Below are 13,681 nucleotides of genomic sequence, written 5' to 3'. Positions count from 1 at the left end.
CCTTGATGGCTCATGCTTGTTGACCCTTCGACTTGGTGTGAAGTGGTAGCAAGACTCTTGTACTGGGACATAGAGACCTTTGCCTTGGTGGCTTAAACTCCGAATGAAGACAACGGTAAGTGACTAGAAGAGAGGCTTATGGTGAGGCCTTGCCTTGGTGGCTCAACCTACTTGAGGCCTAGGTGGCTCAAGGGTTGTCACACCCAGTTTTTAACGGATAAAATCAGATGCAGCTTATGTGTGCCCAGAATGTTGAACACACATAAGGACGTCACATGTGAAGTAACAAAAGTAATACTTTTATAGAATAAATGTTAAAATCTTATAACAATTGACATATATTGTCTTCTATGTAGATATCTGCAGCGGAAAAAAAGCACTGGTGCCGAACAACACCGCAGGCAACCGACTAGGAGACACGTGCCTAGAATGTCACAACCTCGTCTTGATAGTCTTCAATATCTTCACTCACTGAGCAGCACCACACATGTCGTATGGTATAGAAAAAATAGCAAGTGTGAGCACATGACATGCTCAACAAGTGTACAAGAGAATAATGATACGCAGCCTTATAACAATGACATGCTAACACAAAAGGTTTAGTTGCATAAATGCTAGTAAAGAAAATAATTGGTCTTTAAAACATCGAACAACTATTAAGTGAATGTAACCCCAACTAAACCAACCTTTATCCAACACCCAAGATTGACTATCTTGTAAACCATAACTATCCACTAGTTTCAACAAACCATAACCATAACTATTCCACCACCATATCCAAAACCATATCCCAAAACCAACTAATCATGTAAGGATCCAAGTCTCTCATAACCCTGAGCACGACTTATATATAAGATTTTACACTCTATAAAGGTTGTCCAGCTTTCCCCACGAGATATGATTTCATCACCTGCAAGCAAGTGACTAAAGTCTCCATTCTGCCAGTGCTAATCAGGCACATTTCACACTTCCTAAGGTGTGTGGCCATGAGATCACTGCAAGGCTGTTACAAAGTTTCTTCCAATATGTGCATACCCGCTAAGGTTTCACCGTCAAGTTTTACAGAACAGGCGCAACTATCCTACCCAGAAGCCCCCTCTTGCACCAGATGGTTCTTAGGATCTTAGATCTGTTCCCCACACGTCCACTTCCACTAGCTAAATGGATCTGATTTAAAAGTCTTTCCCACATGTTCACTCCTACCGTTTGGCACATACAAATTATAATCCACTAATTAATAAACTAGGCCTTCCCATAAAGGCTCGTGGTTGGTACATTACTTCTTAGGTTATCGCTCCATGAACCAGTCCTTAATTAGGTCACCTGAACAAAGACTAAACTAACAATATAACCATGACAAACCATAAACACCCTTTGCTCAAAGCCTAAGGTTCCATATTGCTAAACCATTAACAAATTAACTATAATCATTGCTTATGTTCATTAGTCAAGTATATGACACTTCCCAATGTCCTGACAACATGTCTAAGCACTTATACCCAAAAGACTCATACCAGCTACCTCTTAGGACTCAAGGGATGTGAAAAGAATAACTAGGGCAAATTCTAACATAGGTGACAACCCATCAAGTTGACATTGCATGCAATTTTGTAAAACAAAATATTTAAAAATATAGGTTCAAGATGGTCAAGATGTACACTTGCCTTTTACCCAATCATGCTCAGTGTTGTCGAAACCTTGGTCTTGAAGTCTCTCGAACAGATCTGAAGCGTTATCAACTAATCGTGAATTCTATTAACAAACAAAAGCAACATCGAATAAACACCAAATAAACTCCAAATAGAAAATAATAGAAATAAAACGATGGACTGGGATCTTTGATTGGGCTGGACAAGGAGAACAAAATTGACTCGATTTCTTTCGAAGAAAGATAAAGCGATAAGAACTATAGTTTCACATAAAATGATAGAAAAGATTGACTGAAGCGTTAACATATGCGACCTACAAATTAATATATTATTTTAATATCATAAACTTATGTTTGTGGTATAATGACATGTAGTTCTGGATCTATATGTCATTGTGACAGCCATAGTTTTACTAATAAAAAACAATATCTTTATGTTGTAGTGAAATAAACATTAATGAGGAATAACTACTTTAGATATATGAGAATTGATATCTAAAACTAGCATGGTTGGATAGATCATGAATTTAGGAAAATTTGAGCAGAAGAATCACTCAAATCGGAGCTAAAATGAAGAAGATATGAGGGATTGAAATTGCAGGGGCTTTTCTGCAAAAGATGTATTTTACTGGAATATTTGGAATTATTTTTTTTACTGGAAAAGCTCAAATTTCTGACTGGACAGAATGACTGGGCTTGGTTGATCTGATGTGGCTGACAAGTGGATTAACTTTGCTGATGTGGCAGGTAGATGTGGCAAGCATGGATGACTAGATTCATGTGAACACGTGGTGGCATCTTATTGGTGGGCGAAGGGGTAAGAGATTGATCTAATCTTGGCCGTGGATGATAGATCGGACGGCTTGGGTTTAATGAGGCCGAAGGGGATGACAGCCTGGCGGCGGAAGCTCAGGCCCGGCGGCAGTCTCATCGGAGGATGGTCGAAAACCACGTCGCTGGTGCCGAGATTCAACGACGAGCAGTGGAGGGGCGCAAGACAAGGTCGGCGAACTCACCTAGGGAACAAGATGGCTCAGAGAGGTGACAAGATGAGCTGGTAGCGAGAGGAGGTGGTTGCAGCTCTCGGATCTCATCAGCGATGACTCTCCGGTGAACCGGAAGCGAGGACGAGGGCATAGATAGACTCTGGGGGCGATGACGAATCTTTTGAGTGGCTAGGCGGTGGCAACATAGCATGAAAATATCGAGTCGGTAAGATCAACCGAGGTGCTCCAATGGCGGCAGCGACTAGGGATTTCGGTGACTTGCTCCGATTTCGGCGAGATTGGCTTGCGAGAAAACCGAGGGGCGATGGCTTGACTTATTGTGACAGCCTAAAATCCTTAATTAGGTAATTAAGCATTCACGAGCATCATTAGCATCATAAATGAAGTTTTGAGCAAGTAATTAATGCAATTGACAATTAAACAAGAACTTTTAAAATTAATTTTAAGTAATGTATTGTGAAGGAGGTCACAAAATTGGTATGAAACATAGGGTTGGGAACAATTTTAGAAATTAGTCCATGGCAAGTAGAGAATATTAGTAAATTTTCCCAAAATTTTGGGAATTGTTTTGAAGTCATAAAAATTACAACAAGTTAGAAAAGGTGCAACTTTGGACAATCTTAATTTGATTTTAGCTCAGGCTTTTTGGGTCAAACAAATGAAAATGGGTTGCACACGAATTATAGTTTCACACAAAAATTGTCCCACAAATTTTGAACCACAGGAACACCAATTTTTGAATTAGAGAAGGGGAGATTGTCGGAGGGTGAACTCCTCAAGCTGGGATCTGGAGGGACCCCCTTTGAGATTCGGCCGGGGGGATGATTCTGAACCCGCTTCGTAGGTGAAATAAATGGGAGTAAATGAGATGCAGGTGGAGTGGAATGATCGGATGCAGGAGAAAGTAAATGCTCAGGGGATTTTTAGACAGGTTCGGGCCGCACTGAGCGTAGCACCCTACTCCTGTGTGTATACTATAAATGCTCTGAGAATGTCTCCCTGAGGATCTGCTGGGTTACAAGAATATTTGTCTAAGTTTAGAGCTTCGTACTTCTTGTTCTTCGAGACTCGTCGATGTGTTCCGTGCTTCGGTGTTCGTCAAGGCTCCTAGACTTCTTCTGATGTCTTTCTCTCAATTGTCTTTTTCCAGGGAGCCCGCCCCTCTTATATACCTGCCAGGGTGGTAGCGTGCTCAGAAAGGATGGCGCGAGTTCTAAGGCACCATAAATAGAAGCAACCATCACGGGCTGCTGCGCGAGGTGACGGGGAGGGTTGAAAACGAGCCCCCGTCCGGTCTTGTTCGTCATCATGCCGCTTTTCAACAGGCGCCGTGGGGAGGGCCCACCGGGCAGCCACCGAGCAGCCCCGCGTGCCCACCCGGTCAGAGCAAGCCTGACACAGCAGGGCGGTAGGCGGGGTGCCTCGAGCTCTACGACGTTATCCCGAGACGCGTCGGATGATGTGCGATTGGACCCGTGCATTAAATGTTCCCACGCCTCCCTGTCAAGCCGTGGTAGGGACTGACAGCAGGCGTGGGGGAGTGGTTGGAAGTGACAGGCCACGTGCCCTCTTAAATGCAGCATCGAGCCTCTCACCAGTTGACACCTCACCGCTGAGCCCCTGTGGGGACCACCGGTGAAGGACTTCTCAGGCCCTCGGGGAACTATGAGTGCTCGGGGATCACTGTTCACAGCCCCGAGCACTCTCTCCCGGATATGCCCTCTCTTGGTCCTCGGGGAATCGAGTGCTCGGGGACCAGTGTTCACGGTCCCGAGCACTCTCTCCCGTAACTGACTGTTCGGGTCCTCGGGGAACCGAGTGCTTGAGGGCCACTGTTCACGGTCCCGAGCACTCTCTCCCGGAATTGACTTCCCTTGGGTCCTCGGGGGACTCGGGTGCTCGGGGGCCACTGTTCGCAACCCTGAGCACCCTCTCTCGGAACTTGGCTTTTCATGTCGTCGGGGGACTTAGGTGCTCAGGGACCACTGTGCATAGCCCCGAGCACCCTCTTCCCGGTACTTGGTCTTCTCGAGTTATCGGGGAACTCGGGTACTCGAGGACCATTGTTCATGGCCCCGAGCACCCTCTCCTGGAACTTGGTCTTCTCGGACCTCGGGGAGATAACCCCCGAGGGAGGGTACCACGTGACATTCTACTGTCCTGGCCTCGGGACTCAGGGACCCCCAGTTCCCATGTCACCGACAGAGATCTTTTTTCCCTATCAACTACTGTTCATCACGACCCATCCCCTCTCTTTCTCTATGCCTCTCTTTGGCCACAGCCGTTGTTGACTTTGGAGGCTGGCAACCAAGTCACGGTAGTCGAGTCACGCCCCGAGCGCCTTCTAGGGGATTCGGCTGCCACCTATACCCTCTCTCCCTCCCCCTCACGTCTCTCTCTACATCACTTCTTTATCGCTCAGTCGGACTCCACATAGCAGCCACGCACCACTGCATAGTACCGTCGACCCAAATCCACCGCGCCCGAACCCGAATCCCTCGAGCCCAAACCCTGAGAAGCAAGGAGGAAGGTCGCCACCATCTCACCGAGCTTCCTCCCGTGTGAATCCCCACCTCTACCGGCTGAATTTGGCATGTCAGCCTCGTCTTCCTTGGCGCCGGCTTCCTGCTCCGCCCCTCCACCGTCGTCCTACTGAACCACCGTTTCTTTGGCCCAACCGAAAGCACGGTGAGCTTCCATGAGCTCTCCTTTATCTTTTGCGTGCATCTTTTTGGCCTTAGCCCGTGGCCAACGCGCCTCCCCTTGCATGACCATGCACCGCTGTTCCACCTATGCACGTTGTCGGCCGAGCCACAGTTGGGCTTGTCGGCCAATAGGCACGCCGATTGATCCGCATGCTCGCGTAGATGCCATAGGTGCCTTCGACCGGGCCGATTAAGCCATCGTTTGCCATCGGTGTGTCAGATTGCCGCCGCTGTCGTGGCCATGTTTTTTCCACCGTGCTCCGCCACTGGCCACTCTCCAGCCATCGTCGTTGACTACCTGTGCCCCAAACGGGTTCCCTGTGTTGCTTTGATGCTAGGGATTTCCTTCCCAAGCACAGAGATATGCCTCGATAATATAGGAAACCCTATGGTATATGAATACGGTAGGTTTATACTAATCGTTAGATCAATAATTGAGTGAATACGAACCAACAATGATAATTCTTCTATAAATATAGAACCCCTCCCTCACTCTGCTTCCTCACTCCCCTCCCTCACTTCACTCTCAAAAATATCGATCCCGGCAGATAGTGGTGGTCAAAGTGGTGTGATGGTCACTATCGCCACTTCGACCGTCGCTACCTCTCGGGCCTGTCTTTCCTGTCTCCCCATCTCTCGAGCCATCGCCAACCTTGTGGCTACGCCGACCGCAGCCGTGCTGCCCTGTCGCCTAAGCCATCGTTGACCTCATGGCTGCACTGACAACAGTTATGTTGTCCCTTCTCCCCGTCGCCCTGTGTCCCCATTGCTCGAGCCGTCGCTGAAATCATGGCCACGCCGCCCCATCTCCCTATCGCTTGAGCCGTTGCCAACCTCACGGTGACGCCACCCCATCACCCTATCACCCAAGCCGTCGCTGATTGCGGCTGCGTCTCCACATCTCCCGAGCCCATCGCCAACCGAGGAGCACCACATCATCTCCCTGTCTCCATCTTCCCTTCTAAACGAGTGGCAATAACAAGATTTTCAAGATTGTGGCAATAATATGATCTAAACGAATGGTAGGAAACACATTCGCTTCAAGATGATTTTGTTTTCGTCATTCGTTTATATTTACTATTGTCACTGTGTTTTTAAGATGATTGTGTTTCCAAATTAGGATCAAACTTGAGTATGGGGATCAGCGTGCCTTATGGTGCAAAACCACTCTACCAGGAGCTAGGAACTCTTAAGCAGTTTTGCACTATAGGACACATTGATCCTAATGCTGATTGAGTTTCTGCTGTGCATTTATATTTAAAGTACTCTATCGGAAATATTTCGTCATTCATTTAGATTTAAAATACTCTACCATGAACATTTCAGTATAAGAACTCTGTCTCATGTTTGAGATCCCCATACTGAAGAATTTCTGATAGTGTTTTTGCACAGGGATGGATTATCAATGCTGGTTTAAGGTATGAACCGACAGTGATAGTTGGGTTATCACGGTTGACTCCAGCTTTGAATTGGCAGTGATACTTACTATCACGACTGGTTTCAGAGTTGATAATGATGCTAGTTTAGAACCGACAATGATAATATATTCTATAGTAGTGTTACCACGATTAGGAGGAAGTAAATGTCACATGGAGAGCAGTAGTTATCAGAACGCGTGTTAGTGCCGATGCATACAGGAAATCAGATTGAGCACCCAGCCACCACACGCTAATATAAGGTTGAATTTAGTTGGATTTCTTTATCCAACAGAAACACTAACAAAAATTCTAAAAGAAGTTACAAACTTACTTTCGTCAACAAATCCAACTTGTCGTCCAATCGCTGGTCGAATTAAGGAGGCGTCATATCCAAACTAGAGTAGCTTCTAAAGGTTGAAGAACCCTTTGGCACTTCGCCATGACCAATGACTTCACTTCGACAGTTGCGTGACAGAGGACAAATTTGAGAGATGAAACCATGCACTCCTCCCGCTTTGATTTATTCTTTACTCAGAAGGGGAGTAACATACCAGAACCCACCATTAGACTCACACCTATACGCGCGAAGCGCCACACACGCCACCCCATCCGTGCAGCCCACTGCGGCGAATGGATCTCCAGCGCCTGTCACCGTCCGAGCGGTAGCAACGCACGACGCCGCTCGATATGATCTCGCACCCACCTTGCTCACGCGCACGAGATGTGCGCCTCCTCGCTGACGCGGATGACCTGGGACGACGGCACGCATTGCGTCGCCGCCGTGGCCGTGGGGGCTGGGGCCACGCCGGCCTGCTGCTGTTTGACGACGGCGGCGGCTCGTTTGCAAGCCCCCATGATGGGTGCACGCTCGCCGAGGGGGATCACGGGGAGGTTGTCGCAGTTGCAGATCTCGATCATGAAGCCGTCGGGGTCGTGGAAGAAGATCTGGTCCACGTTGATGCCGCCCTCCTCCACGCACCGCTGGACGTAGGGGATGCCCAGCTCCTTTAGTCGCCGCTCCACCGCCACCATGCTCTCGCACTGCAGATAACATGTATATGTAACATTAATTCGCAGTTCAATAGCCGACCGTAATCAGCTTAATTTAACTAAAGTAAAATTATCTTCAGAGTGGAGATTACTTCTGATATTTTCACTCGCTCATAGTCCTAGCTATTTTGATTTGTATCTTTTCTTTTGATACCCTAATTAGACCCTTTTTTATATTTCTTTAACCTTCTTTAATCTGTTGTTATGATTTTTCTTTTTTTTTAATATAAAATTGGCAAAACTCCTACCAGTTACCCTTTAAAAAAAAAACTTTTGACTTGTGTGAGGTGAGTCACCCAGGCGTGCATCCTTATCACTATCTACCTGTTCTTTTGTGCATGATGCGTCAGATGCATACACGCGATGACACGGCTGTTCTTCGACAAATAAGACCACAAGCCGTTTCTAACTCCTGTCGGAAAATATCTGCCTGACAAGTACCACCCGATCGATGCGTGAACGGCTGGCCACAAGAAATCGTCCAGCAGCAACGTGCTAACTGAGCGCAGGATTAGAACATCCAAACCAGTCGTAATCTCGACTGAGAAAATGACGAGTCACTGTCTCGTTGCGATCATCGATGCCGTGGTACAACGGTGTGTATCTTATATATACGTATGCATATATATATGCATGCATGTATATATATATATAGTTTTAAGGCTCGAGTTTTTGTGCTATCTTGCAAGATTTTCATGCGGCTGTATATGCAAATGATTGGGAAAATGCTCATGGAAAATGTTAAATGTGCCAAGCCGTAACTGATATTATTATTATTATCTACAAATACTGCGACTACAACAAGTAGGTGACTAAATACGTCCGCATTCTAGTAGGTTGTAGATACACATTCTGACTCGCACCAAGGAAGAAACTTCCGCTCTATCCGAGGTTGTGTCATTGTCATCACATGTTGCAACACGCCACAATAAGCTTTAATCTATATTACGAAAGGGAAACTGCGCATGCACCAGAGGCGGAGCTAGGTCGGGTCACGGATCGTGACCGGATATAAGAGCTATAGGAAAATAAGAAGCATAATACGGACCGCGTCTTGGCCACGGCTTGTGCTCTAATGGAGCTCCGTTTCTGCACACACTCTTTATCTTAACCATGTATTTATATTAAGGTTCTTATTAAGGAGTTAGATGAAAAAAATAGATATATGAAAAAATTAACATGTGGATAAAAGAGATGATAGTTGAGATAAAAGACACTTGTGTATCACCTTGTGAGTTGCATTTCCCCTTATACGACGGTGGAAGCCAAAGCGTACCACGCCAAAATCGACAACAGCAGTAGAAGCCAAACCATACGTTTGTTTTCTCATCCCTCTCCTATCTTTTTTTTTTTTGGGAAACTTTTCCTATCTCCTTCCATCCATGATGTCTTGCCTAACCTGTAGGACAGAGACAATGAACCCTACCGGCCCACGACACGACAGATTCATCCGAACACTAGAGTTTGCCAACCGCACTAGCCACCGGACTGGTGAAAACTACTGCCAACCTACAACCCAGAGATATCTGATCCACTAGGGTCTGCCTCAATTTGTCCCAATTTCTCCGGATCTAACTTGATAGGTACGTATAAATTTAAAAAAAATATTTGGTTATATATATATATATATTGTTTTGTTTGCATAAACAAGATATAAATATACATATATATATATATATATATTGTTTTGTTTGCATAAACAAGATATAAATATACATCTTATCTTAGCTAAGGAGTGAAACATCACTCTTTATTCTGGCTGAGTGGATGCTAGCTCTACATTAAAAAATTGTATAAATAATCGATCATAATCTCAACTCTTATATCCACTTATACGATATCAGATAATACCAACCAAACACTCTTCGTTTGGTTTGAACGCATGTAACTTAACTCAACATACTTTTCCTCAATCTGCTTATACGATTTAGCTCTACGAAATTTCATTCCAACAGCCAAACACACCTCTAGCGTCTCGCTAGTACGCGCAGCATTTCGCTCCGGCGCCTCTCCTGCCAGCCGAGGAGTCTCAGCTGCGCCGGCGGACGTGCGTGCCTAACCGGGAGACGCATCTGATCCATGGAAGCTCGCAGTACCCTTGCCGATGCGTACCAAGGAATCGCCAATTCCACATGCTCTTCCCCTGGTCCGCGTGCTCATCCATCCACCAGTCTCGCTCGCGTACGTCGGCGTCGCCATCACGCGTCCGTAAACAAACCGCACGCATGCGTCGTTCGGCAAACTTCGCGTACCAGACGGCCGGAAAACCCCTTGGAAACGGCCGGATTCACGCTTGCACACGCAAAAGAACTTCCGGTTCGGTCCGTGGGTGTCGTCGTCTCCGTGATGAGCAGTAACAGGTAGAGGCTCCTTTCTCTTCTTCCTTCCTCTTATTATTCTTCTCTCTTTGTTTTCTTCTTCGTTGTCGTCCATACTAAAAAATTATTTAGATTACTTAGGACAGGCTCCATTGGCTTGCGAAACGGTATAGGGGCAGAGGTGGACGATAGCGACCTTCACCATGTGAGGCCAAAGGAGCGGCTCGACGTACGTTGGAGGCCAGCTAGTAGCGTGCAGGTTAATCAATTAGTGCGGTTAAAATTTTCAAGAAATATTAGTGGCTGCCGTCATCGTCAATCGGCGATGGATTGCCGCGGCGGATTCTTTGACAACTCAAACCCCATGTCATCATCTATACACGGGTATGATACGACATATGATACGAGGTGCACTCGTCGATGAGCGTAGGAATATATAGTTTGATAAGGATGAAATTAGGTTACCTGGAAGGAGATGTGGTTGTCCTTGGGGTTGATCTCCGTCTTCTCCGGGAGGCTGGCCGGGTCCTCCGACTGCAGCAGGTGGATGCCGATCCCGTAGTTGAACAGCCTGGCGGCGCCGTTCGTTTTTGACGTGCAGAATGAACGTGCGTGAGCTGCCAGAAGCTCATACTGCGGAGACAGAAAACAGAGGAGGATCGAAGGTGCATGCAGGTACGTACCACGCGCCGTCGAAGTCGAAGGACCCGGGGCGGCGGATGGGGACGAAGCCGAGCACGTCGGTGTAGAACCGCAGCGACGCCTCCAGCGACCGGCACACGATGCTGATGTGGTTCAGCGACGCCAGCGGCAGCACTCCGCCGCTCATCGCCGCCGTCGTGTTCACCATCCTCGCTCGCTCCCACCTACCTACCGGGTCCGACCAGACTGCACGACCGGTCCGACGTCGCCGGCCGGCGAACAGGGGCCACCAATGAATCGGCAGACGGAATCGAGATGCCGAGCTGCTTGAACAGCAGTGCACGGCTCGCTGATCAAACCTACTATTCAGCTGCTGGTAGTAGAGCTCTGCTCTGCAATGAGCTGGAGCTGTGCAGTGCAATGAGCTGGAGCTGTGCCTGATGAGCGACGAGGAGACGACGGTGTCAGGGGATTATATAGGTGCAGGGGCATCCCCACCCGGACTCGCTGTCGTGACACGTTAATCCACGTCATCCCCATCTAGATCTTTCTTTCTCTTGCACGCAGCGATTAACCCTCCCGTACGCCAACCTCGTCGACCGAGGTTTCCTCCCGACACGCTCCGCGGCTTAATTTGCAGGTCTCAGGAAATAAGAAAGCTGTGCTTACCAACGGCGCGCCATATAAATGGCACACGCAGGCAGAGCGGCGAAGCTAGGGGCAAAACGAGAGCGATACACTAATTTATTGTACACCAAGCTAACCAATGTAATTTCAAAACGATATATGGTAAATAGGAGCCTGTTAATAGCAAAATTTGGATTCACGTCGTCAATGCACAGCAGGTGCGCCTTCCTATCACATGTTCAGAGAGACACATTTACTACTAAGGACATACGTTCGAAAAATGGTTTCATCGGATTGTTAAAAATAATCAGATGTCGCAGAACAGAGAGGGTACCTATCCACGTGCGTGCATATGTAAGCTGTCAAGAAGGTTCAAACGCGGCCAAATTCATCGTGCATCACGAGTTCTTTCTTTAGCTGTGCATGATCGTCGCTAGCTCCTCACTCCTGCTTTTGTCCACTAGCCTGCTGCTCGCATTGGTAGGGTTCCAGAGGCAGCAAGCTATGGCATTGGATCCCTTAGAATGATGTGATCTGCAGGCAACGGCTCCCAGCTGTTCTTACCACCGCTCATTACTCGGTCGTCTCCTCGGGTGTCGCGTCGGTCGGTGCATGTCCCCTTTGAGCCGTGTGAAGGTTCAAGACGCATGGATCGCCTTCATTTTCAGCACGTTTTCTCTTCTACCATGGTGGCAGTGGCCCCGTCGACCAGTCACGCCCAGGCATGCAGACGGCAGTGCAAGCCGGCCTAGCTATCTATTCGCTTTGGTCATAGTGTTCTATTCGATCTTGCTGCTGAATGTGCAGCAAAAGTTTGCTCTGTTTGGTTCTGATTTGTGAACTGTGTCTGAATTGATTGGGAGCCAGACAGGAAATCAATCGATCTCATGTACTCCGGCATGCATGCAGAGGTGTACGTACGTAGAGGCCCACAGACGCCGGAACTATCGGGTCTGCCGACGGTGCCCGAAACGCAAGCTTGCTTGATTGCCACCATGGCAAGTCCGTGATGGTTTAATTTATGGACGTGACTACACACCGACCCAGATCTGTCCAAGGTTGCCGATTGATCCGGCACGGATCTTGCTATGTATGGTCCAATTATGATACGATCTAATAGGTTTGTTAAGATAAAAGGGACATGTTATGCTAGCCTACGTGCCACATCTTTAGTTCACGGTACGATCCGTTAGTCACCGTATTGTACCGTACTGAGTTAGTCTGATTACGGTTGCGGCACACCGGACACACTAGGCACAGTTGGCCCAGCGACATGATGGGGCCCAGAGGGCACGGTGAAGGCATGGTGCACGGGAGGCCCGATGGCATGACAGGGCTCGACGGGCACAGTGGAGGCATAAAGGGGCATAGCTAGCCCGTCAGCACGGTTGGCACAGCATCATTCTAAAAATAGGACAAAATAAAAAATAATAGTTACAAAATTCTAAAAAATAAAAAAGTAGAAAATAGATAAAAATAACCATTATTGATTGGTTGTCTCGATAAAAACTTTTCTACTAAAAAGAAGAAAGAGTACAACATATAACTATACTCTGAAAATTACATGTTTTCATTATAAACCCTAGAATTCTACTTGCAATATTTCATATGCTTCTTCAAGTTCCCCGTTTCATTTATATACCTAGCACCTAATTTATAGCTGCATATATTATACTTAACAAATTTTACTTGTTCTCCGTTAATTTCTCTAAAGACCTTTTTAAAATGTTGCCACACTAATGACCATGCACGTGAGTTCTGAGCGTCTTGATCCATGAATAGAAATATGAAATTGAATTGTTAAAGTAGGTGAGTGGCTTTGGCTACCAAGTATAAAAAGAGAGATGGGTGGTCGGTAGGAATGAGATCACTCGGAGTTTGGGATGATATCTATTTATAGGCCAATATGAGAGGTGGGTGACGCGTCTTAGGTTGCTTTCGAAAAAATAAAGAAAAACTATAAAAAAATAAAAATAGAAATAATAAGGTTATAAAATTAATTCTAAAAATGAACTTTATTGATAGGTTGCCTCATTAACAACCTTTCTACAATGAAAAAAAAGAGTATATACATGTTCTCATCAACATCTAGATAAATTTTTTTGAATGAAACTTAAAGCTCACTATTCTCTACAGTGTATTTTATTCGCGCTTCAGCTTGTTCCCAGTCTTTTACTATGGTAAGTATTTTCACCATCTCACTTGATAGACTTGTTCTTCTCTCTTCGATTATCCTTCCAGTAAGACTGAAAGCAGTCTAAGAAGA

General features: G+C 46.5%; 1 protein-coding gene across 1 annotated transcript; it reads right to left on the bottom strand.

Moving 5' to 3' along the window:
- Positions 1 to 6,960: 6,960 nt before the first annotated feature.
- LOC133884875 (glyoxylase I 4-like) lies at positions 6,961 to 11,392 on the bottom strand. The gene is made up of 3 exons (XM_062324453.1): positions 10,830 to 11,392; positions 10,612 to 10,717; positions 6,961 to 7,819 (listed from the first exon to the last, which is right to left on the bottom strand). Exons 1-3 carry the CDS (start codon positions 10,994 to 10,996, stop codon positions 7,487 to 7,489), a joined length of 606 nt encoding a protein of 201 aa, XP_062180437.1. The 5' UTR covers positions 10,997 to 11,392; the 3' UTR covers positions 6,961 to 7,486.
- Between the last annotated feature and the right edge of the window lie 2,289 nt (positions 11,393 to 13,681).

The sequence above is a fragment of the Phragmites australis genome, chromosome 11 (genome assembly GCF_958298935.1).
Source record: "Phragmites australis chromosome 11, lpPhrAust1.1, whole genome shotgun sequence".
Lineage (NCBI taxonomy): Eukaryota > Viridiplantae > Streptophyta > Magnoliopsida > Poales > Poaceae > Phragmites > Phragmites australis.
Note: the sequence above shows the minus strand (reverse complement) of the source record. Positions and strands in the feature narration are given on the sequence as shown.